Source organism: Corapipo altera, unplaced genomic scaffold, assembly GCF_003945725.1.
Source record: "Corapipo altera isolate COAL_440 unplaced genomic scaffold, ASM394572v1 0, whole genome shotgun sequence".
NCBI classification, from domain to species: Eukaryota; Metazoa; Chordata; class Aves; order Passeriformes; family Pipridae; genus Corapipo; species Corapipo altera.
In genome coordinates, this window is record NW_020884872.1 from 7,408,533 (window position 1) to 7,431,583 (window position 23,051).

General features: G+C 47.1%; 1 protein-coding gene across 8 annotated transcripts in view; it reads left to right on the forward strand.

The window, feature by feature from the left end:
• BCOR (BCL6 corepressor) overlaps nt 1-23,051 on the forward strand; it is a 59,656-nt gene that overhangs the window by 18,635 nt on the left and 17,970 nt on the right. For 3 of the 8 annotated variants that reach the window (XM_027636743.1, XM_027636763.1, XM_027636754.1), the window contains 8 exons: nt 760-889; nt 2,432-2,510; nt 3,384-6,206; nt 6,910-6,963; nt 7,417-7,600; nt 15,548-15,829; nt 16,227-16,580; nt 22,626-22,954. In XM_027636743.1, the coding sequence (XP_027492544.1) occupies nt 804-889; nt 2,432-2,510; nt 3,384-6,206; nt 6,910-6,963; nt 7,417-7,600; nt 15,548-15,829; nt 16,227-16,580; nt 22,626-22,954 (4,191 nt within the window). In that variant the 5' untranslated portion in view covers nt 760-803. Of the gene's footprint in view, nt 1-44; nt 103-759; nt 890-2,431; nt 2,511-3,383; nt 6,207-6,909; nt 6,964-7,416; nt 7,601-15,547; nt 15,830-16,226; nt 16,581-22,625; nt 22,955-23,051 lie in introns of those variants that run through there. The other 5 variants (XM_027636774.1, XM_027636789.1, XM_027636797.1 and 2 more) reach the window with 5 other exon arrangements.

Consider the following 23,051-nt stretch of genomic DNA (forward strand, 5'->3'; position numbering starts at 1 on the left):
GCAGCAGCAGCAGCAGCAGCAGCAGCAGCAGCAGCAGCAGCAGCAGCAGCAGCAGCTCCAATGCAGAAGCCACCAGGGCTCCGCACTTAATCAAATCAAGGGGTGGGGAGCTTGCCAACCCACTTACTATTTTTAACCCCTTTCTCCAAGTTAGTCATGTGCAGATGCTAAAGGGGAGGTTTTTATTTAGATCCCTTCTGTAGCAATGTCTCTTCAGTTTTAAGTCCTTGTGTAAAGGCCTTATCAGCGATCAGTGTAGTGAATACACGGGGTATGTGGTTGTTCTTGCCATGCTCTCCTGCTCCTGTGTGTTCCTTATACAGGGCTTTGGTGACCACCTGTGGGTAGTTCACATATTCCCCCAGGCCCATGAGGTCTCTCTCCTTGGTTCAGTCTGTGTAAGATGAGGATTTGGGGGCTGGTGTGTACTTGACCAGCTGAGTCATTTCTCATGGAAATGAAAGGCTGCGGAGAAACTTTTATTTGTCGATAGCCTGGAATGATTCTTAATTTTCTGGATGTGCGCTGGGGAGAAGATCCATCTCCTCTGACCTATAAATGCCCTCAATTTGCTCCTTTATTGCCGGGTATCTCCCTTAGCGGTTAACGGAGGCAGCTCACTCCCTGCACCAATCCTGCATTCATTATTAATTACCCGGAGGGAGGCTGGCTGCTCCGCCGTGGTGTTTGCACTTCCTCCTAGACAAATCTGCTCAACTTTTTTTTCTTTTCTTTTCTTTTTTTTTTTTTTTCTAATAGAATATAAAACCGTGAAGAAAAGCGGTGATTTTTAAGAAGACGTCATGCTTTCTGCAACTCCCCTGTATGGCAACGTTCATAGTTGGATGAGCAATGAAAGGGTCCGCATGTGTGGAATTAATGAAGACAGGTAAATATTTAAGCTTCTGGCAAGTTAAACCACACTGTAATTCTGCAGAGTGAGGTTCTCGGAGTTTGCTCGCTTCCCTAGTAGTGGAGCAGATAGCTGCCACCTTGCATCGAGATCAGCCCAGCTTGGAGAGCAAGGGGAGAGAAACAAGACATTCTTGAGAGCAGCAGAGCAGATTCTGATTTACTATTTAACAGGCAACCTGGGTCAGTGAAGTGGGGACACCCTTTAAAGGGATTACTCCCCAAAGCAGCCCTTAAAGGTGCTTTTACAATTAATTTATTATTTTGTATTTATGAAAGGGATTTAAACCAAATAGTGCATGTGTTCTTGTGGGGACTCTTTGTGGCAGGGGGGCTCCTGCCTCAAACTCCTGCCTCATGCCTGTGACTTTTGCATTCCCTGCCGTTGGACCAACAGCTTGTCCTGTGAAAGAGGATCAGTAGTGGCCTTTCCATCTCCCACATGTGAATTTCTCCTCTCCTCTACCTTTTTTCCTCTTGAATATAATTCAGTTAATGGTTAAAATTACAGCCTTTAATAGTTTCCTTGGGGTGACACAGTCACTGGCTGGTGTCCTTTTCCTTTAAATCCCAGCTTTCTAAAAAACAGAATGATGCTGAGCAGAAGCTGCAGATACGCCTGTGGTTCTCTGTGTCAATTTTGTGTGGTTTCAGTGTTTTTGTCTTCTCAACCCTTGTTCTCACTGTTGTGTGAAAAGCCTTCAAGAAGCTGGGGAAACTTTTTGGTCTTTGCGGGGAATACTACTTGCAAACATGAGCTAAAGGAAAACAGCCAAGTGTCTCACTTTGCTTTCTCACCCTTCCTCCTCAATTTCCTTACAGTTATTGAGGGGTAATAATTTTACATGTTATTTGCAGGAAAGGCAAATCTTTTTAAAAACAAATGCCCTAAAATTGTATATCTGCTCTATGTGATGGTGTGCCTTTAAACACTTTGATTGAAAGAAGTTCTTTTGGGTAATGCTGAAACTTTCCTTCTCCTGCATGTCAGCAATTTTTATCCCTGGGAATTGAAATCTGGCGCTAAGGTATATTCTTTATTGGTGATTTCTGTGATAACAAGCCCCAGTGCTGCAACACTGGTATAGCACAGATGTGCAGCTCCCTCTTTAGCATGGAAGAGCTGACGTTCATATGATATTAGCATGTGTGTTTTAATTTTTTTCCTCAGCAGTGTTTATGGGTGGTACATGAACAGGGTGTATTTAAAATGGGTTATTCTCCCCTTGGAAAAAGAAAAGGGCAAGGGGCAAAAGAGAAGACCTTGACAAAAACCACTTGCTTTGGAAGAGACCGCTCTGAGATGTCCTTGGTGTGTTCTTGGTGTCAAAACCCTTTATGCTTGTTTTCAAATGGTCCTTGCTTTTCAAAGTAGTCTCTGTGCATGAGTACAGAGGAGGACAAATACGTTATCTCATGGTACTTCTTGAGGGGGATCACAATATGGAGGTGATATGATCTTGTACTGATCTGAGATGTGCAGAGTGTTTTCAAATAGTAAGTTTCTGTTTTTTAATAGGAAAATTCCAGTTAATGATGGCGATGCACCGAAAAGCAGACTGGAGTTGAGGGAAGAAAATCACCTGAATCACAGTGTGGTAAGAAGTTAAAAGCTTCATGCTGCAGATGAATCTGTGCTTGTCCTCACCACCCCAACTCCTGCCCCTGAATATTATTATGTGATCCATTTGGAGAAATGATTAAAACAGGTTTCTGTTGCAGCTCTAGCAGGCTTGGGGACATGAGTGAAAGTGGGGCTTTGTTTGTTTATCTCATTAATCTCTTGATGCTGGCTTTGTGGTGTATGTTGTTGTATGACGTCAGATTCTTAATTTTGCTGTTACAAATAATGCCATGCAGAATACTGGCACGTAACAAAAATAGTTCATGTAAGCATTAAGTGCATCAAGGTTTCAGCAAAGTTGGTGGGTTTTTCCTTTCTTTGAGTGTACCTGGGGAGGAACTGGGAAAGAAATTCCATGGTGGACCTTTCTTCATGCTGCATCCTCAGAAGTCTCACCCTGTGAAATGTGGTGGTGAGTCCTGGAGCAGAGCTGTGGCGGAGGGAGAGATCCTGGAGGAGGAGGAGGAGGAGAGGCACTCCATCCTTCTCTTTCTGGTATCCACGCCACAGCCCACATGCACTTGCTCTGGCAGGGCTGGGGCTGAGAAGCCTGTTGTGACACAGAAGTGGTGCCGCTGAGCATCGTCTGTGGACCACTTCTGGCTGCTTGGGTCTTCACACCTTTGTTTCTGGCTGTTGAATTTTGGATATGGAGAGATTGGTGCTGATGTTGCTCCCTAGGTTCCCCTTCTCCCATTTTCAAGTGTGACCAGTCTCTGTACATTTTCACAACAAATACCATGTTTCTGTTGTTACTGTTTATCTTCTGAAATGCTGATCTATCTGTAGCTTGAGTGGCAGTCGTGTTAGTTAGATGTGAAAGTAACAAACTTCTTGTTCTGTAAAGGTGGATGCGACTACAGCACATCGCATTGACAGTCTCGCAGCTCTGAGTATGGACAGGTCTGGCCTCATGCGAGAAGGACTCAGAGTCCCCAGTATCTATTCCAGCTTGTGCGGACTTGGCTCGGAAAAATCACGGGATGCTACGAGTTCGATAGCCGGCCTTGGATTTACTCCTGAAAGAAATCCAGAGATACAGTTTAAGTCTAATCCCCCCGAAGCAGTAGAAAGCGCAGCTGTCTCTGGAAAAGCCCCGAATGGCTTCAGCGCTATTTACAAAACGCCACCTGGAATACAAAAAAATTCTGTCCCGACGGGGGAGACGCTGGGTTTGGACCGAGCTGCGGGTGACAGGCAGAGTCCTCTTGGTGTCAATGGTGCTAGTTACCTAAGGCTCCCCTGGGTAAACCCCTATATGGAGGGCGCAACGCCTGCCATATACCCTTTCCTTGACTCACCAAATAAGTATTCGTTGAACATGTACAAGGCATTGCTACCTCAGCAGTCCACCTACAGCTTGCCACAGCACCTGGCTTACTCACCTGTATGTACGAATGGTGAACGTTTTTTATACCTGCCTCCCTCCCACTACGTTGCTCCTCACATCCCTTCGTCACTGGCTTCACCCATGAGGCTCTCGACTGCTTCGGCTTCACCGGCAATCCCACCTCTGGTGCACTGTCCGGATAAGAGCTTGTCGTGGAAGATGGGTGTGAGCCCAGGCACCCCTGTTGACACGCACACCTACCCCCACATCCAGAGCGGCAAGCAGTCCCGCGTCCCCGCTGCCAAGCCAGCCCCTGCCAACATACCGGCAGATCCCGCGCTCCTGCTGCCGCACTCGCCCCGGCCGTCCCCCCGCCTCCCTCTGCCCGCCCAGGTGGGGGATGCCTACACGGATTTCCACAAACACTTCCCCAGGATCACCACCTCTCCCTCCTCCGCTGTTACTCTCCCAAAGCCCTACGTGAACGTCGGTGGTGAATTTCCACCCTCTCGCCTCTCCAATGGGAAGCTTCCCAAAGGCAGCGATGCTGGTGAGGCACCCCCACCATCTGCTCCCCATGCACGGAAAGCTGGCCATGACCGGAAAGACAGCAGGTCTCCCCCGCTCCTGGAAAAGCAGACCCCAACTAAAGATGTCACTGACAAACCCCTGGACTTGTCGGCGAAAGTGGTTGATGCAGAAACTGCTGGCAAGTCGGACCATGGTAAGAAAATTATGCCAACAGTGCTGGTGCATGGAAGAGCAGGAGGGGGGACGCACTTGCCCGGCAGTGACATCATTCAGAAAGAAACCATTTCTCCTGGGAACAGCTGCCCCATCTACAGGCCTGAAATTATCAGCACGGCACCATCCTCCTGGATTGTTCCTGGTCCCAGCCCCAGCGAGGAGGCTGGGAAGAATGTCCAACTGAAAAACAAGGCACTGGACTGGGTTATCCCGCAGCAGCGGAGCTCCTCCTGCCCCAGGATGGGTGGCACGGAGGCAGTTGTGGGCAGTGTTTCGGGGACGGTGTCGGCGGGAGGGCGGCCGGCATCAGCATCACCAGCTCCCAACGCCAACGCGGACTGTCCCAAGGTGGCCCGGAGCTCTGCGGAGAGCACTGCCTCGGTTATCCAGCACGTCGGGCAGCCCGTCGCCACCCCTGCGAAACAGAGCAATAAGGTGGCCAAATCCTGTGGCCAGGAAGCCAACTTCAAGGCGAGTGAGACTGCCCTGGCCTCCAGCCCCATCTTCCTGCCACCCAACGAGGCGTTTCGCTCTCCACCTCTGCCCTACCCCAGGAGTTACCTCCCGTACCCAGTGCCGGAAGGGATAGCCATCAGCCCTCTCACCCTCCATGGGAAAGGACATGTGTATCCACATCCTGTCTTGCTACCCAACGGCAGCCTCTACCCCACCCACCTTGCTCCCAAACCTGGCCTCCCCTACAGCCTGCCAGCAGGGCGGGGGGAGTTTATGACCTACCAGAATGCACTGGAAATGGGGATGGTGCACCCCATGCTGCTGCAGCATTCAGCTCTGGAGATCAATAAGGAGGAGAAGCCAGAAAGAAGGTCACGGTCTCACGAGAGGGTCCGATATGAGGACCCATCTCTGCGGGGCCGGTTGCCAGAGCTCCTGGAGAGTGGCGGGAAGATGCACTTCGAAATGCCCGGTGACAAGAGCATGAAATTGCACCAGAGCTCTGGCCATAATAAAAACTCGGCAAAAAGCGACAAACACCTCTTCCCGGATCTTCTCCGAGACGAGCAAGAGGCTAAAAGCGAAGCAAACGTAACGAAAGCCAGCTTTGCCACAGAAAGCAGTAATCAGACTAATGACCCCACAAAGCACAAGGTAGAGCCGGCGCCGCAGCACAGAGATTTTATTGTAATGAGAGAGGAGTTTGGAAGAAATAACGATCTTCATGAAACCTATAATTTCAAGCAGGCCCAGAGTTCATCAGTGTTCGGATTAAGGAAAGAAGATTTGTCTGTGAGCCAGCCTAAAGAGAGAGTGGCGGTCCAGCCTTCGCCCGTTTTCTTGGAAAGCACTCACGAGAGTGATGCTCCAACTCTGGCTTTTGGCAAGGTGCAGGAGGACGCGAAGCCATTCTGCATGGGGACCGCGCCGCCGAGCATCGACACCAACCAGACCTATACCAAAGACGGAGCCGATGATGCAGAATCTGCCGATGGCAAAATACTGAAGCCCAAGCCGTCTAAGTTGGCCAAGAGGATCGCAAACTCTGCCGGTTATGTAGGTGATCGATTCAAGTGCGTGACGACCGAACTGTACGCCGACTCCAGCCAGCTCAGCCGGGAGCAGCGCGCGTTGCAGGTGAGTCCGCGTGGTCCAACAACTGCCGCGCTTTTTGTCGTTATTTCTCTGTTGCGAGTCACAGTTGAGTTTTAAAATTGAGAGAAGCAATGCAGGTGGGAGAAAAACAAAAGTTTTTTTTCGTTAGGAGCATACTCTCCAGAAACGGTTTTAAATAGCAAAGTAAATCTGTTAATGAGAGCGAGGCGATGTAAAGAATAGTACGTGTGGCTTTTAGGTATGTACGGGCTAATAAGCTTTTAAGGGCTTTTACTGAGATCTGATAAAAATGTTAATGCACGTTAATGAAATGTTTGTGCAGTTACGAGGGGAGTCGGACAGGCATGCATGTTACCTTGGCGCTAGCAATGGCTGTAATTTCTCAGCTGGCCTGTAGTGCCAGCTAGCAAAGCATACCCAGAAGTTGTGATTAGTATGCCAAATGTGCCATTTGATGGAGAGGAGTCACAGTCATGTATTAGCGGGTCTCAGGCAACTTTTGCGCCAAGCGAACGCGTAGGAAAGAGTAGGAGCGGTATTGAGGTTGATGCTGAGGGATGATAGACAGATATTGTGTAGGAATATTCTTAGGGTGTTTTACTTTTAATGAAGGGATGAGTTAAGCCAAATTGTTTTGCATTGTTAAGAAAAGAATTGGTTTATGCTTATAAAAATGGATGAAATTATCTAAATGATCCATTGAGTGCCCATTTTAATTACATAGATGGAAGGATTACAAGAGGACAGTATTTTATGTCTACCTGCTGCTTACTGTGAGGTCAGTTCTTCAAATTTTTATTACTAGACTCTTACATAAACCTTTGAGTTAAATTTCATTTCCAAATACACAAAGGGAAGTTTGTGGGCCATGGTCGTCTTTATTCATTGTACAGTTTTGTGTTGTTGTTTTTTTTATTTTATTTTATTTCTTTTTGTTTTCGTCTCTTTTTACCTCCAAAATGGAATGTTTTTGTTTTATATACAATATACATTTATATATAATCTTTTATATATATATACTTATATATGAAAGAATTGTGTGGCTATTTGCTTATAAGATGCTAGAACACTGTTTTATGAGTCAGGTGTGTTAAACTCCTACCCTTAGCTATCTATCTGAAACCTTTGGTTTTGAGTCAGTTTTTCTTTGGAAATGCTTTCATGTAAGGTAAGGTAAATGAAGTAGTGTTTATTGCAAGACTTTTTTTTTTCATATCAATTCTCTTTCTAGCGTGCAATGATGCGCTTCTCAGAGTTGGAGATGAAAGAGAGAGAAGGCCAAACAGCTACCAAAGACTCAGAGGTCTGCAGATTCAGCCAGGCAGACTGGGAAAACTTGAAAGGAAACAGTGAAAAGAAGCCAAAGTCTGTCGCTCTGGAAGATGCCATTGCTGACCAAAATGACAATGACAGATGTAAGCGAATTTAGATGGCTTTCTGAAGCGTGTATGTGTCTCTGTGCCGTGGCAGCTTGCAGGAAAGCAAGCAAATCTGTGTGTTCTCATGGTGTTGCTGGTTAAAGTCACTGGCCTTGGCCTCAGCAGGTGCACAGCTGCCACAGATGGTGCCTTCTGTGCTTTGTTTTGGGGTTTGCAAGTTACTGGTTACCGCTGTACCTGCATTTCAGGAGATAGTTAACTAAGTTACTGCCGTAAAGAGATCCTCCTTTTAATTGGTGTGGTGCCACATCAGCCAGTGAAAGCAGAGGTCCAAGGTTATATTTTAAATACAGAAAGGAGATGGGGGAAGAGAGGGAGGCAAGAAGTTTCTGAAGTTTCAGCAACGCTGGGAGATGCCAATACTGTAGCTTTCAGGCAAATCAAGGATGGAGGACAGAAGAGTGATGGGGAGTGGGAAAGGACATTATCTGCTAGGCTGGCTTATCCATGAAAGCTGATGGTAACAATCTCAAATGATGAGAAGCTAGTTTGCCTGGGTGTTTTCTTGCTGCAGTGGCTGGGGAGGTGCATGTGGCACAGGTTCTTGCAGGCAGGCAGAGTCTGTGAAATTCCCCATGGGGCTGGCAGTTCCCTCTAGGCTGCGGAAGGGTGTCAGAGGACTATGGAAAATGCAACATCCTAAAAGTAAGATAAACTCAAATAAATAAATAAATAAATAAATGGTATTAGGGGATTTTTTACTGTATGCAGGAAAAATCACTTCTGTTTTGTTTGAACTCTCGGTGACCATGTGGCTTCCATCAGTTTCTACAGTTTTTTTTGCTTTACCTGTGTATTTAAGGAATGGATCAGTTCCTCCTGTTGCTACTTTGTTTTGAACAACTCAAAAAAAAAAAATCTATACTGAAAGCATTTCAAAACAAGAGGAAACACACTGGAGACTGCACCATGAGTGTGTGTGTGCACTGTGTAACTCAGTGGTTAAGTGTGCTCTTCCGTAGGTGGAGATTCATGAGTAGGGCTAGTAGAAAATTCTGTTCAGGCAATTTAATAACTTTGAATTATTGTTCTGGTCTTTGGTTAATGCTTTTGGCGGAGAGCATGCTGGTCAATCGTACTTGCTCAGTTGCTCACCTAAATCAAGTTACTGTGGTGTTGCTGTCTCTGGAATAACAGCCTCAACAGAAATCAGCCTGGCAAAATAGCAAGGGAAAGTTTTCATTGTGGAACTGGAGAGGGTACCAGAGTGGGGAGGGGCAGACTGGGCCCCTGGAGAAGCTGAGTGGCCTTTCCCTTCTCTAAGCCATACCAAGGGAGCCTTGGAGAGGAAGGCACAGCTGCCTTTGTAGTCCCTGTGTTAAAGCTGAGAGCTGGGCAGGCTGCTGTGCTAGCTTCCCCCCTCACCACAGTCTTCCTTGCCCCTCAGAGGACTTGGGATGCCCTCGTGATGTCCTCTGTTAAATTCCACCCCGGGTGGGCTGGAAAGCTAGAAGAGCAGCAGCAGCAGCAGTCTTACTGGCTAGTTCTGGCTGCAGGGCAGGATAGGTTCAGCAAAGAGGGGGATGGTGGGCTGAGGGGTTGAGGGATGGATGCAGGGGACTAACAGAGAGAGGGAAGGCTTGCTCAGGGGCATGTATGTGCTCCTTGGGACGTGGGGAGGTCAGTGAGGGGCTGTGGAGAGGAAGAGTATTAGAGCATCATTGTGTGCCAAAACACTGTCCCCCCATCCTTGCAAAAGGCTGATGATATGGTTTGTCTGTAAATTCATTTATTGAGGTCTCTGGCACTTGAATCTGCTGGCTAAAATGTGTTTGAGACTGTTAAATAACTGTTGGAAGCAGGGAAAGTATGTTCAGTCTTAGGTTAGTTCATTCCTCTCCTCTGTTAATTAGCTCTGACTTAACAGGGTATTTCAGAGTTTGGCCGAATGTCTGAACTCCTAAAAGAATAGATCTGTTCTGCTGAGGGAGCTCCTTCTCTGCTCTGCCTGCCTGGGCAGCAGCAAATACTTACCAGTACAGATTCAGGTCTCAGTAAAACTTTTTTTATCGTGGTGGTTTACCTCCTGCCCCTCGGGATAGCAGCTGATAAATCAGGAAGCCGAGTTTCACACCTCTTGAATGCCTCTACTGTGGTGGCTTATGCTCTCCGTTGGGGCTTGAACCACCAGCGGTCTTAATGCGTCTCTCACTGAGTAACTGGTGAAGGGGTGATGAGTTCTGCCTGCTCTTCCCCAGCAAGAGCCAGGGCTACTTACCTCTTGCCTTCTCTTTGCTTTCAATTTCTAACCACACTGTTGGTGCCTTTGGCTTTAAAGCTCCTGAACGGGAACGAGCTGATGGTTTGCAGCCTCATCTGTTCTCCTTTCTGCCTCCTCCTGCAAAGGATCTTGCTGCTTGAAAAGTTGTTACAGCTTGTTTTGTGTAGCGTTTTTCGGGCTCTATCTTAAAGTGAAACACTGTGCCTTTGCCTGTGTGAGCAGGGAATTTAGGAGTGAAACTGGTGAGCTGTTAGGTGTGACCCCCACTGTGCCAGCGCTTCACCTGCCCGATGCCGGCAGGGAATTAGGAAACTGCAGCCAAAACTGTGCTTGTGGCATGGAGCCAGCTCACAGGGCTCCCCCGCTGCTGCCTCGGCACAGTCGCAGCCGTGCTTGGCTTGGAGCACTGGAGCCGATCGGGGCCCTGGCAGCTGCTCGGCCCCTTGGCTCCTCTAAATCTACCAGTGCCACAAAGGGCTAAATAACACAGGCAGGTGATGCTTACAGAGGCATCTGATGGGATGGAAACTGCTTTTTTTTCCCTAGCTGTACCGCACATGTACAGACTTCCTTGGAAGCAAATGAAGGCACAATACCCGATGCCTTAAACTTTTCCTCTGACTTGGCAGTGCATGTCTTTGCTGTACTAGGAGTCTTCTTAAGCTTCATCATGCCTTCTGGAGAAAGGTGAAAGAGGTGGTGGGCTTTTGGTTTTTTTTTTTAGGTTTTTTTTTCTGTTTTGCCTTTTTTTTTTTTTTTTTTAAAGCCCAATGTAAGGGAGGTAGCCATGTTAGCTAATTAATGAGCAATTAAAGTCAAACAGTAAAGTAGAAGTGCTTCAGCTCTCTCCCATCTTGTTTAGGTTTTGCCGGGCATCTGAGACCGGGCATCTGAGAGCAGCCGTGTGAAGCTGCTTTGTTGCCAAGGTGACTTGTAAATGTTGCTGAGGCAATGCTGCTCTGGTGCATTTTCATAGCACAAACATGATAAATTATGGGATGCATATGTCATGAGTCATAGGATTGTTCAGAGATCAAGTGATTTAAGCTATTGGCATGGACACACGCATCAATACGGGCATGTGATGATCGCATGTTGGTTCGTAACAAAGCTCTCCTAGAATTGAAAATCATACCCGAGTGTGAAAGATTGAACAAATTCTACAAGCCGTGAATTTCTTGACTGGGCAGCATGGTTTTGCCTGTTCATTTAATTTTCTAGGAGGAAGACACTGCCTGTTTAAGCCTTAGCTGGGAAAAAATTACCCCAATATGTTAGAAGCCTGATCTTAAGGCATGAGGTCATGAGGAAGAAGTTAAAGCAGTTTCTATGTGTGAAGGTAAATGGTGTGATGTGCCAAAGCACATTACACTATTGATCTTCAGCGCTGGAGAGGTGCTGGTGTCCCTTTGCATGGTAATCCCCTGCTTTGCTTTACTCTTGCTGGGCTGTGTGTATACTGGAACAAATGAAAGCTGGAGACTGTAAACATGTCCTTTGCTCTGGTCAGTTATTACCTTCCTGCCACGGGACCTAGTGCAATAAAAAGAAGAAAAGAAACAGAAAAGTCTGTACATTGAGACTGGTGGTTGCTTGTTTGTGCAGTGTGGTAGTCTTGGGCGGAATGAAACAAATGCTGAAAGCTCCCAAACTGAGGTACTTGGAGGGAAAAATGAAATCAACTGGGTTCCCTCTGCCCCACGGGATACTCAAAATTGAATACTGAAGATGTCTTAGGGAATTTCTTACGGTTGTGATGTCTGTGCTGAATACTGGATTTTAGCACTTGGATAGTCATTACCATTCTTGGATGAATAAAGGGTGCCTTGCATAAGTGAGCGCAATGAGAGGTTGCTGCTGGGAAGAGGAAAGGATGTTTTTAGCTGCCATGTTATTTGAACAAAAGAATTGCAGCTTAAACACTAAGATGTGTTTCCTTGTTTGCATTGCATGGGAGGGCTTGGTCTGAAGCAGCTGACAGCAACAGGAAGATGGAAAAATGAAAGTAAGTTTTTTTTGGGTGGTGTGTTTGTGCGTATGTGTAACCATTTCTCGTTAGATTGTAACCCATGTGCTAAGGAGGTACTGCTTCAGGCCGAAACCAGATGTTTCTAGTTTGGTATGACGGTGAGAAATGGTTTGGGTGCTTGATGCTAGTTCTCACAGCTGTTGTGAGACTGGCAAATGCTGGAGGCTTGAGGAAGGAACACAATTTAAGAGTTTAATCTCCTTACTCATAGAGGTGTGTTGCTATGAGAACTCAGCATTTATCCTGTGTTTCTGGCTACCTCATCACTGTTTGAATAATGATGATACGAAAACTCCCAAGTATTTTGTTGTTTTCTTCCTCGGGTGGAGAAAAGGATGTTGTAGATACATGGCACGGGAAGGGGTTGGTGGGAACAAAAGCACGTAAATTCTCTTCATCCTTGTCGGGCATGCACGTTATGCTTTTGTTGCTGTGCCTCTTGTTGACATTTATATCTTAATTTGGGGAGACACCGTGTCTGATCCGGGTTGCTTGCAAAACAGTTTGAGGACAGAGTGGAATCTGGTGGTAAAATATTAATAGAGCCTGTGCTCCGTGAGGCGGTCACTGCCGCGCCAAAGGGAAGAACCTCTGGGCACGCGACGTGTCCATGCAGGCTGCGCAGAGAGCCTGACAGCCTGTGGGTTACGCCGTGTCCCGGACAGTGGCTGACCTTTGTCCTTTGGTATTGAAAATCTGGCTGTGGGAGAGGTGGGGAGCATCGGCGTCGGAGCAGAGAGGCAAGGACGCGTCCTGCGCGGCTTCCTGGCCGCGCTGCCGGTGTCCTCCCGTGTTGCTGCAGGATGATTACACAACCGGGATTAGTGTGCGGAGATGCCGCTTCTCTAATGGTCTTAACTGCATCTAGCGGGACGGATTTCAGAGGCGCGTGTGCCGCGGGCGGTCCTTGAGAGGGATTTCTGGCTCGGCAGCCAAGGAGATGTAGCTCTGATCCCCTGAGGGGTCCCTCTCGGATGTGACCGGGGCGCAGAGGCCAAGGTGTCACAGAGCTGCTGGCAGCGATGGCCTTTTGGATGAACCTCAGTAGGTGTGTGCTGTTCTCCTCAGCACGTGAAGCCCTGGAGAAACGCTGACAGTGACAAGCTGCTAGTGAGGTCTCTCTCCTCTTTATTTTTTTAGCACAGTCTGAGCGAGCAGCGCTGGCATCCCTGTGCCAAGTTCTCTTGCAGATAGAGAAGGAATTAATCTGCAGCAGGTCGCGTTCGGTGGTGGCAGGCTGGAATTAGCTTGCTGTTTCCTGCAAGCTGTAAAGATTAAGACCATCACCCCCCCTCCCTACACCCTGCTACTTCCTCTGACCCTGCAAGAGCTTCTCTGGGAATTGGTCAGGATGCGCCTGCCTTTTCTCAGGCCAGACAGTGTTAGGAGCAGGAAAGTTATCCTGACATAGAGACTCTCAGCATGAACCGTGGCATGTAGCTGTTGGTACTGCTGGAGATAAGAAGGCTCTGAACAGCAGGAGCGTGGCTGAGAGTGCCCTTACTTGATCTGTTCAGGGAAACTGACCACAGGAGTATAATGTTTCCTTATGAAAGGAGGAAAATAGCAGATTGCATTAAAAATGCAAAATGAAATCTGATACAAGCATTTATTTCTAAAGTGATACTTAAAACGTGGCTGGTCCAGCTTCTTTGTGAAACAGGACTGCTGGTGCTGTTGGTGTGGTTACAGGGTAAAGCTGTGGGGTAGCATCTTCACGCCAGATGTGCAAACATAGGGTGTTGCCAGATTCATCCTGGTTTGGGGGGACATAGCATTTTAGAGGCACAGTCATAGTAAGCTGAGATACCTGTTTTCTGGAACATGTCAGCATTGATGACTGGAAGAAGTGTGACGAAATGTGTTTTAAAGTCTTGGAGGGAGCGTGTGTTGGCCAGGCAGCCTCTTGGAGAGGAGCATCACCAAATAGCAGAACAGCCCGAGCGTCCTGCTCACCTGCAAAAAGTCAACCTGTGTTTTGATTTTTCTTGGCCAATATCTTCTGTTGTCTTATAAGCAGCCCTGCAGGCAGCTTCCCAGGCAGCATAAAAATGATGTGGCGTGTCTTCTGGTGCTTGCAAACATCTCCAGAGCCCTTGGTGCTACTTGGAGCCATTTCCAAATTGCAGTGAAGAGAAATTTCATCTGAGGAGTTTTTTCCCCCCTCCCCCCTCAGCCTTCCATTGCTGACAACAGGTATTTCAAGGACAGTCACGAAATCAGAAGGTGTTGTCAGAGCTGTAGGAGGGTACTCTCAAGATAAGGTGGGATAGAGTTGGGCTGCATCCAGAGGCTGCCAGTGCCTGGATGCTGCTGTGGTGGGGCTGCAGGGAAGCAGTGTTTGCCCTAGTGAAGGGGAAGAGCAGAAGTTGAAGGCCAGGCTGAGGGAAAGGAGACTGAGTAAAGTCAGGGAGGATCGGGGGAGGGAAGGACAACAGAGCTGTCAGGAGTCCAGGTAGGAAAACCAGCAGATGTGTTTGCAGGAAGGCAAATGGGAGATGGAGGAAGGGCAAGAAGGGGGAATAGGAAAAGGGACAGTGAACCGTGGAGGAGTAGGATGGAACATACTTTGCCAAACAGCAGCAGTGATGCAGAAAGAGTATTGGTCAACCAGGAGAGGAGGGCTAAAATGCATGGGAAAACCAACTTGTTTGTGAGAACTGTAAATAGGAAGCCGATTATCTGTGTTGCAGACTGTACTGCATGTTTGCCTAACCATGCCTCAGCTAGTTTGGTTAAACCCAAGAAAAAACACCTTTTCAAGATGATGATAAAGTGTAATTTTAAGTCAAGCATCCATTTAAAATTGCTTAAGCTGTCTCTGAATTTGGGTGAACAATAGTGGAGAGAAGCTGAAGTTCAGGCAGGCAAGGCAACATGGGTGTTTTTGTGGCTAATTTGTCAGACTAGTTTCTAGTAAGCTTTTCAGAGCTCACCCGCTTGCTGTTGCTGGAAATATTCCCTAAAAAAAGTGAGATCTATTTTAAAAGGAGGTGACAAAGATAATATGAGGTACAGTGACTGGCTGGTTACTTGGGGTGAGGAAGCCTTTTTATAACCTTGGATTCAAGTAGCGCTTTTTGCAAAATATCACAGCTATTCTTAGTGGTATTCCTGTGTCTGCGTGTGTGTGTTCCATATCCAATTTATATCTCCAGAAGAAGGGACGAATGCTTTTAAGTCAGACTCTGCAATTCAATGGGAGAAGTTAGCAAAAGATAAGGATTATCATCAGAAGATATTTTTGAAAACAAAGTTGCAAAGTGGGTCTTGGATTGTTACTTGCCACGGTTTTGGGGGATGAGGATGCTTTCTGAAAAGGATCTGTGTTTTCAGTATCTAAAGATGTTTCTTTATTTAAAAAAGTATATTGTGATGTTTCTATGGATGCAAGTATGGTGAAAATTGTGCTTCTTCAATTAATGTAAAAACAATACAAAATTGTGTGCTTTTGAGGGTTTTGTGCTTAACTGTTGAGAAAACTGCTGCCTTAGGATGACCAGAGGAGACTTGTTCCAAAGTACAGTTTTCTGTTTATTTGCATGTCTCATGAGCCATCAGTCATGGTGGAGATGACACTGAAGAGATAAGAGAGCAAAGCTTTCTCACAATGAATTGTGTTGTATTTATTAGGTCTTGTAGAGTTTGTTTCTTTTCTTTTTTTAATTTTTAGGTAACTTTACTAGTACAGAAAACACCCGGAGTCATTTTCTTGAAACTCCAGAGGAAAAAGATCTCTCAAGTGAGAAATGTTATTTAGAGAGACACTCTGTATATGAAAAAGCAGAAGACCAGCCAACAGAAGATATTGGCCAACATTCATGTCCACGTCTGGACAGGAAGCGTAAACACTCTGGTGAGAGAGTGCAAAATGATGGCAGCCAAAATGAAAGCTTTGTGGATGAACAGCAGGATGAAGTTATATCAAAAGCAAAAAAGAAGAAGAACTCCAAAGGTAAGACAGCATTTTGCTTTGGTCTCTCTTCAAGGAATGTCTTGTGAAAGGAATGTCCCTTTGGCTTAATGTGTTTCCATTTTTGAACTTGCTAGTTACTAATGTGAGCACTGTCATTTCACTTTAAATTATATATATGTATATATATGTATGTATATATATGTGTATATATATATGTATATATAAAAAGCTTGGTATATAAGGATAAAGCACTAGTCATTGGACACTGTAGCCACAGCAGTGCAAGTTACTGTAGTGCATGTAACCCTTAATGAGCGAACCTTTAAAATGCATAGTGTGGTGGTAAAGCTGAGACTATATGCCCCGAAAGTGAAATGTAGCTTTTGTTTTAAGTTGAGGGGGCTTTTTGATTAATTTTTAGTTATTTTTCCATTAGATGACTGGCCTGAGAGGGAAATGACAAACAATTCCTCTAACCACTTAGAAGAGCCCAATTGTAATGAGGTGACCAACCTGAAGGTGTGCATTGAATTAACAGGGCTCCATCCCAAAAAGCAGCGTCACCTGCAGCATCTTAGGGAACTATGGGAGCAGCAGGTGTCACCAGAGAGATCCCCGTCCGGCAAGTTGGGCCGGCAAAGCAGGAAAGATTTAGCTGAGGCTGTTCAGCCAGAGGCCACTGCAAAGGTCAAAGACTTCACAGAAGAAAGGCACACCAAGAAAAGGTCAGAGGCCAAAAGCAATAGAAGTTGGTCTGAAGAGTCCCTCAAAACAAGTGACAATGAACAAGGTATGCAGAGACTACTAGGGAAACCAGCCGGCTTTAGCCTTTACAGTGACGCATGCTGCCACCGATGTTAAGGAATTGTTGAGAGCTTTTTTTGTTTATTTTCTTTTTAAGTTTTATATATATATTTCTGTAGCTGTCCGTTTGTTTAAGGACTGACACCTCCTCTTTAAGAATTGCACTGTAGCTGATATTTGTCAGACAAGAAAATGTGTTTGTGTGTGTAACTATGTGTTTGTGTGTGTGTGTGTGTGTGTGTTTTGGCTTTAAATACTTTAATAGATGATGCAAAGATGAAGTTTATGTTTCTAGAGGAGAGCTGGGGGGGGCATAAAATGCAGGCATGCTTCTGGGTGAGGGAGGGAGGGAGCAAACAGGCTGCTAGTTCATGTAAGGATGTTTAACCATACATAGGATTTGACGGGCTGTGAACCTCTGAAAAAGCGTCAGCACAGATAGCAGTTCTTGATCTTGTGGAACCCAACACCTCCAGCACCCTCAGCACTGCTGGGTTTCCCTGCATTTCCCAGGCTATATGCTCAAGAGCAGAGCTCATCCTCCACCCGATGAGGATGCCTTGCTGGTTCATCCTGAGCATGTTCTGTAAACCCCTGTCACTCCACTTCCTGGCTCCTTGGCAGAGATCTTCCCAGCAGCTCTCTCCTAAGGGGTTGCTTCCTCAAAGCACATCAGCTTTCCTTGATTTGTTTCTGGCTGCTTCTTTCCCCCTAACTCCACTTTTTCCTTTTCCCCATCCTTTCTCCCATTTCTGCCAGTTTCCTGTCCTGGGGGAGTGGAAACTGTGGAGACGATCTGTCAAATTTTCATTGGGATGGACAGGTCACTCTCCTGTCTCTACTATCCTCAACCCCTAAGCACCTTTTCTACTCTGATGCTTTTCTCCTTCCCTGCTACATTTTGCCGTTTAGTTGGAGAACTGGTGGGGAACAGCATGAGGCAGCCCACATGGCAAATCCCCTCGTGCCTCCCCTGTACCTGATTGTGAATCCCTGTCTCCTCTGGGCACAGCAGCAAGCCTTTGTCTCCTCTTTTGACATGTCAGGTAGAAGGTTGCAAATACTCTTCTTTCCTTCCTCCTCCTACCTCTTTAAATCCTCTGCTTGATTTTGAGGAAAGGCTGTTTCTGGGAGGGGGAGCTCTGAATTGGATGTTTGGGCTCTCTCCTCCTTGACAAACCTGGGACCTTCATCAAACTTGGAAGACACTCACACTCCAGTTGGCCTACCCTGTAGTTTAGCTGAGATCCCCTTAAAAGAGAGAAGCATGAAGAGAGTGGATCCTCTTATCCCATATCATGGAAAGGACTGAGTCCAGATGATCCTGTGCCAGTGAGGGTTTTCCTGGGTAGTGTCTCTGAAACAGTCACAGGCAAAAGTATCGGCTTGTCTTCGGCCCTAAGGCTCCTCATATGTCCTTCCCCTTGGTAGGATTGTCTGAGGGCAGAAAACCTCAAACTTTGATGCTTATTGATGGGGAAGGTTCTCCAAAAGGATTTGCGGAGCGGGAGATCAAAACTTGGTTTAAAAGAAGCTTTGACTCTTACTTCCTTGCTTTATGTGCTGCCTTGGCGAGCATGGTATCGGCTCACACACCCCTGCCCCTCTTTGTACTTTCAGAGAGAGATACCTTGTAGAGATTAAATGAGGGTCACTAACAAGAAGCTGCATTGTGTAAGGACACTCTCACTTTCCCCTGCGATGCCTCCCGTGGCAGTGACAGGCTTTCTCTAGCGCGTGACCTAAGGGAAGAAAAAGAGGTGGCTCCCGATTTATGCACTGTTCCCAGTGGCATTCAGGTTCAGTCGCCCTGTGGCTATGAAAAACCTCTTGGTTTTGGAAACTGCTGTAAAATCATAAACTTGACTAAATTACGCCTTCCTATTCATTGTAAAGGGGCACTGGAGATCGTTCAGATCATTTTGCTGGTGCTCCAGCAGCTCTGTTGAAGTGTAAATCTTTGAATCTCCTTGTTTTTAGTTCACGAGGATGAGGACATTTTTCTCTGTTGTATGACAGCATCCCCTGTGTGATAGTTGCATTGAGATGGAGACTTCCAGCTTGTCTGTCTTGCCTGGGACCAGTCCTCAAACTTTTCTTAAACAAGCAGATATTGTCAATGTGAGAATACACACTGTCGTTTGTAGCTTTCTTTTTTTAATCTGGAACTGGGAACAGCTGTTTCCTGTGCCCAAGCACTGCATGCAGATGTGGTAGTCTCTGCTTGTGGGAAGCTGGTTGTATCCCAAGCAGCGAGCTGTAGCACGACATTGAGGTCTGCCTCTATGCCTGTGAAGCCTTAGTCTAACAGCAGGATGATTTGCTGCCTGTGCCTGCAAATCTCTTGGAACACGGAAGGTTCTGACTTCTGTGCTTGTTGCACCAGTCGTGTTTAGCCTGGGATTTTAGTGTGGGAGGAGTCACGTGTTGCATTGTAAGCTGCCACCGTGCTGTCACCCCTTTGTTCCCTGGTCAGTGCCAGAACCATGAGAGCTGGCATGTGACTTGCCCAAAATAATTTCAGGGGAGGATGGATTGAGAGCAGCCCTGCGGAGAAGGACTTGGGGATGTTTGGGGAGAAGAAGCTCAACATGACCTGGTAATGTGTACGGGCAGCCCAGAAAGCCAAATGTGTCCTGGGCTGCATCCAAAGCATTGTGGGCAGCAGGTCAGGGCGGGGGAATTCTACCCCTCTACTTTGCTCTCATGAGACCCCACTTGCAGTGCTGCATCCAGCTCCTGGGCCCCCAGCATAGGAAGGATGTGGACCTGTTGGAGCAAGTCCAGAGGAGGCCACAAAGATAGTCAGAGGGCTGGATCATCTGTTGAATGAGGACAGGCTGTGAGAGGTCAGGGGTTATTCAGCCTGGAGAAGAGAAGACACTGGGGAGATCTTCTAGCACTTTCTAGTACCTAAAGGGGACTTACAGGAAAGCTGGTGAGGAACTTTTAACAAGGGCATGTAGTGATAGGACAAGGGGGTAATGGATTTAAGCTGACAGAGGGCAGGCTTAGATTAGGTATTAGGAAGAAATTCTTGACTGTGAGGGTGGTAAGATGCTGGAACATGTTGCCAGGAGAAGTTGTGGATGCCTTGTGTCTGAAGTGTTCAGGGCCAGGTTGGATGGGGCTGTGAGCAGGCTGACCTAGTGGAAACTGTCCTTGCCCATGACAGGAAGGTTGGAACTAGGTGACCTTTAAACTGTCTTCCAACTCAAATCATTTTATAATTCTCTGATCCTGCTTGTGAAGTGACGTTGCTGCACAGAGTCTCCAGGATGTGGCAGGTCTGTGAGCATGGGGATGCCTGCAACCTCAGGGCATCATGCTGCTTCCCCAGACCCATGACCAAGGTAAAAGCCACGGTCTCTGCTGGGGTCCCAGCTGAGCTCTAACCTCGTGCTGCTGCGGGTGCAGTAGCCAGCTCTTTGGATGGTCCCCCAGGGAGCCGCAGCCGTTCACCCGGTGCAAGGAGAAAACCCAAGCTGTGTGGAACCAAAAGCCCTGAGGAGAGGAGCCAGGAGGATCTTTCCCACCAGGAAGCCTCTGCCAGCCCCTTGGAGCTGCCTTGGGTTACAGGCAGTGTGGCAACCGCTGGCTTGCGGCAGGCAGGAGGAGGCAGCTGCTGGGATGGGAGCTGAACAAGCGAGCATTCAGGTGACATGGCAGCAGCTGCTTTTCCGTGTGGACCTCTCTGCATCCCACTGCTGCGGGAAGGGAGACAGGTCCTGCTCTAAGTCAGACTTGCCACAACATACATTAGTCAGAGGTCTGGGTTTTTGGGGGTTTTTGCTTTGGCTTTTTTTTTTTTTCCCCTTGGATATTTGGGGATATTCCTGCTCACCCTTGTTTTTCTTCTCCCTTCACGTGGTCAGAACAATGGGGTGAGATTCCAGGTTTAATCACTTGCCTCTTTTCTGCCAGTGTTGTCTTGCATTTCCCAGGCCGATGCTTGGCTTGTTCTGTGTGGTGCTGGCCTCTTGCAATGTTATTGATCCTGAAGCTCCTGGGCATAGTATAGCTACTCTCCATCTCTTAGCTCTGCCGCACGTTTAGCCTGGTGCCTGCTGTCACCACCACAGTGGAGGGTCAGAGTGGAGCACAGTTTACATGGAGCTTGCAGGTGGGAATACACATTTTCTTGTGGTTATTAGACTTCTGCTTTCAATGCCTCGGCATCTGTCCATGGGAAAACCTGCAGTTCTTTGACATAGACTTCCCTTCCTGTGTTTTTCTTCTCCATCCTTTCAGTATTTCTGTCCTTCTCCAGACCTGGGAGTTTTTCATTCTCTTCTAGTTTTTCTGTGTGCAACAGTTTGTTCTGTTTGCGCTCACCAGAGCTCATCGCTGCTGCTTGCCAGCTTTTCTTTTTTAATTTTTTTTTCAGTAAGTGATTAAGTAGATAATGATGATACTTCTGTATTGGAATTGGGCTTTTTGTGTACTACTTCATTAAGGTTGGTTGGGATTAAACAGGAGAATTAAACACTCCTTACTTCATGCTGTCTACTGAGTTGGAAAGACAGCCTTGCATCTGTAGGCTCAGCCTACGACTGGGCGCCTTCCTTCAGGATTGCAAAGCCTGAAAAATTTACAGGATTTTTGCTGAACAATCTGCACATCCTGTGTCCCATAAATTCCCTGACATCTGCTTGGCAAGCCACAGTATGCGTCTTTCTCTAGAAAGTGTCTCGAAAGAACTGAGGGATTTCTGTTTTCATCTCTAATCTAGAAAGCCTTCTGTGAGTTGCTTTCACAGATCTATTTAAAGGAAGACAAAAGTGTGAAACTGCCCACCAAGAGGATTCTAGATTTTATTTTCTTTTTTACCAACTGGCTCTGGATCTCTTTAAATAATCTCTTCTGTGAGCACCTGCTTATTTGCTCCTGCCATCTCTTCTGTTCTGAAAGTAGCATCACTTCAGAGACTTTGGAGCAAAGGAGCCTCTTTCAAGTGCTCAGGGTTTTTTCTGCACCTTCCCTCGGTGGTGTGGCATTGTTTGGCCGAAGTGTCCCTTCCTTTCCAACAACCTTTAATTTTTCTGCAGAGGAGTTGGTTCTGAGGTCACCTCAATTCTCTTCCCAAGGGAAATTTAGACTATAAAAAGTCAACTTTCCTGTCCTTGTTTTGTTGTAAACCTGCTTGCACTCTGAAAAAACCCCAAAACTTAACCATGTTTTTTGCGTGTGGCCCAGATTGTGGGATCCAGCTTGTTGGAGCTATGACCCCTGGATAAAACCCAGCCCTGCCAGTATCCTGCCACAGGCAGCAGAGCACTGGCCTCACTGCCCCAATGTCCCAGAAAGAGTCAGTTCTGGATGGAGTTCTTGGGAAAACACATCCGATTGCTTTTCCTGCAAAATCCCTGCGCTTTCTGATAGACCTTGCACAGAACTTCTGTAGGGATGGCTCCTTGAGTAGTCTTTCTTCTCTCGGCTTGTTCTTGAAGTCAAAATGCTGCTGAGGAGATGTTCCCTGTCTTATGGCTGTCTTTGGGCTAAGCTCAACGTTTCCTCTGCTGTCCCATTCAGACCTGATCCACGCTCCCACCTCTCTTCCTTTCCCCTCTTCCCTTGCCACCCTTGTGTCTGCCCTTGCACCCCACCGAGCCAAGGGCAGACAAGCCCAGCTGGGCCCAGGCTGCCGGAGGAGTTGGTTCCCCTTCAGATAAAGCAGTTCCCAGGTAAGGAGGCGAGTTTTTCTCCAGCGGCGTTCCGCTCTGCCCGTGGTGGCCGGGCTGCGGCACTGCCGAGCTGGCATGGCACCGCCACCGCCCGTCCCCGGCGCTGCCCCGGCACCTGGCACGGGGCACTTCATTCAGGGATTTTTATTAGGGCCTGATAAACTGTTAACGTAACGTCAACTGGTGAGATGCTATTTACAGTTGGGATGTGGAATGCTTAAAATATTAATGATTTGAAAATGTAATTGTAGATCTCTTAAGCAGACGAGGAGCTTGTGTTAAGTGCTAGCAATGCATTTTCCTTTTAACGCACCATGCGATGTGTAATGCCTTTCCTTCCCATTTAGGCTTGCCCGTATTCCCGGTGTCTCCGCACATGAAGAGCCTTTCATCCACCAATGCAAACAGCAAAAGGCAGGCTCAGCCAAGCTGTACTCCAGCCTCGAGGTTGGCTGCCAAACAGCAGAAAATTAAAGAAAGCCGGAAGACAGATGGGCTGTACACAGACGAAGAGGAGGATTTCCAACATGCATCTCTGCTGCAGAAATACAGCGAGTGTGAGAAGCCATCAGGGAAACGTCAGTGTAAAACAAAACACTTGGCACTGCAGGAGAGGAGAAGGAGGTCATCTCTGACAGGGGATGACACCACAGATATCGAAAATGCTGAAGATAAGGTATCTTTATTTAGACTTAATTGTCCACTGGCCTCTGAAAAGGCAGAGCCAGCCTGCTTAAAACTAATGCGCTGTCATGCATGCAGGGTAGCAGGAA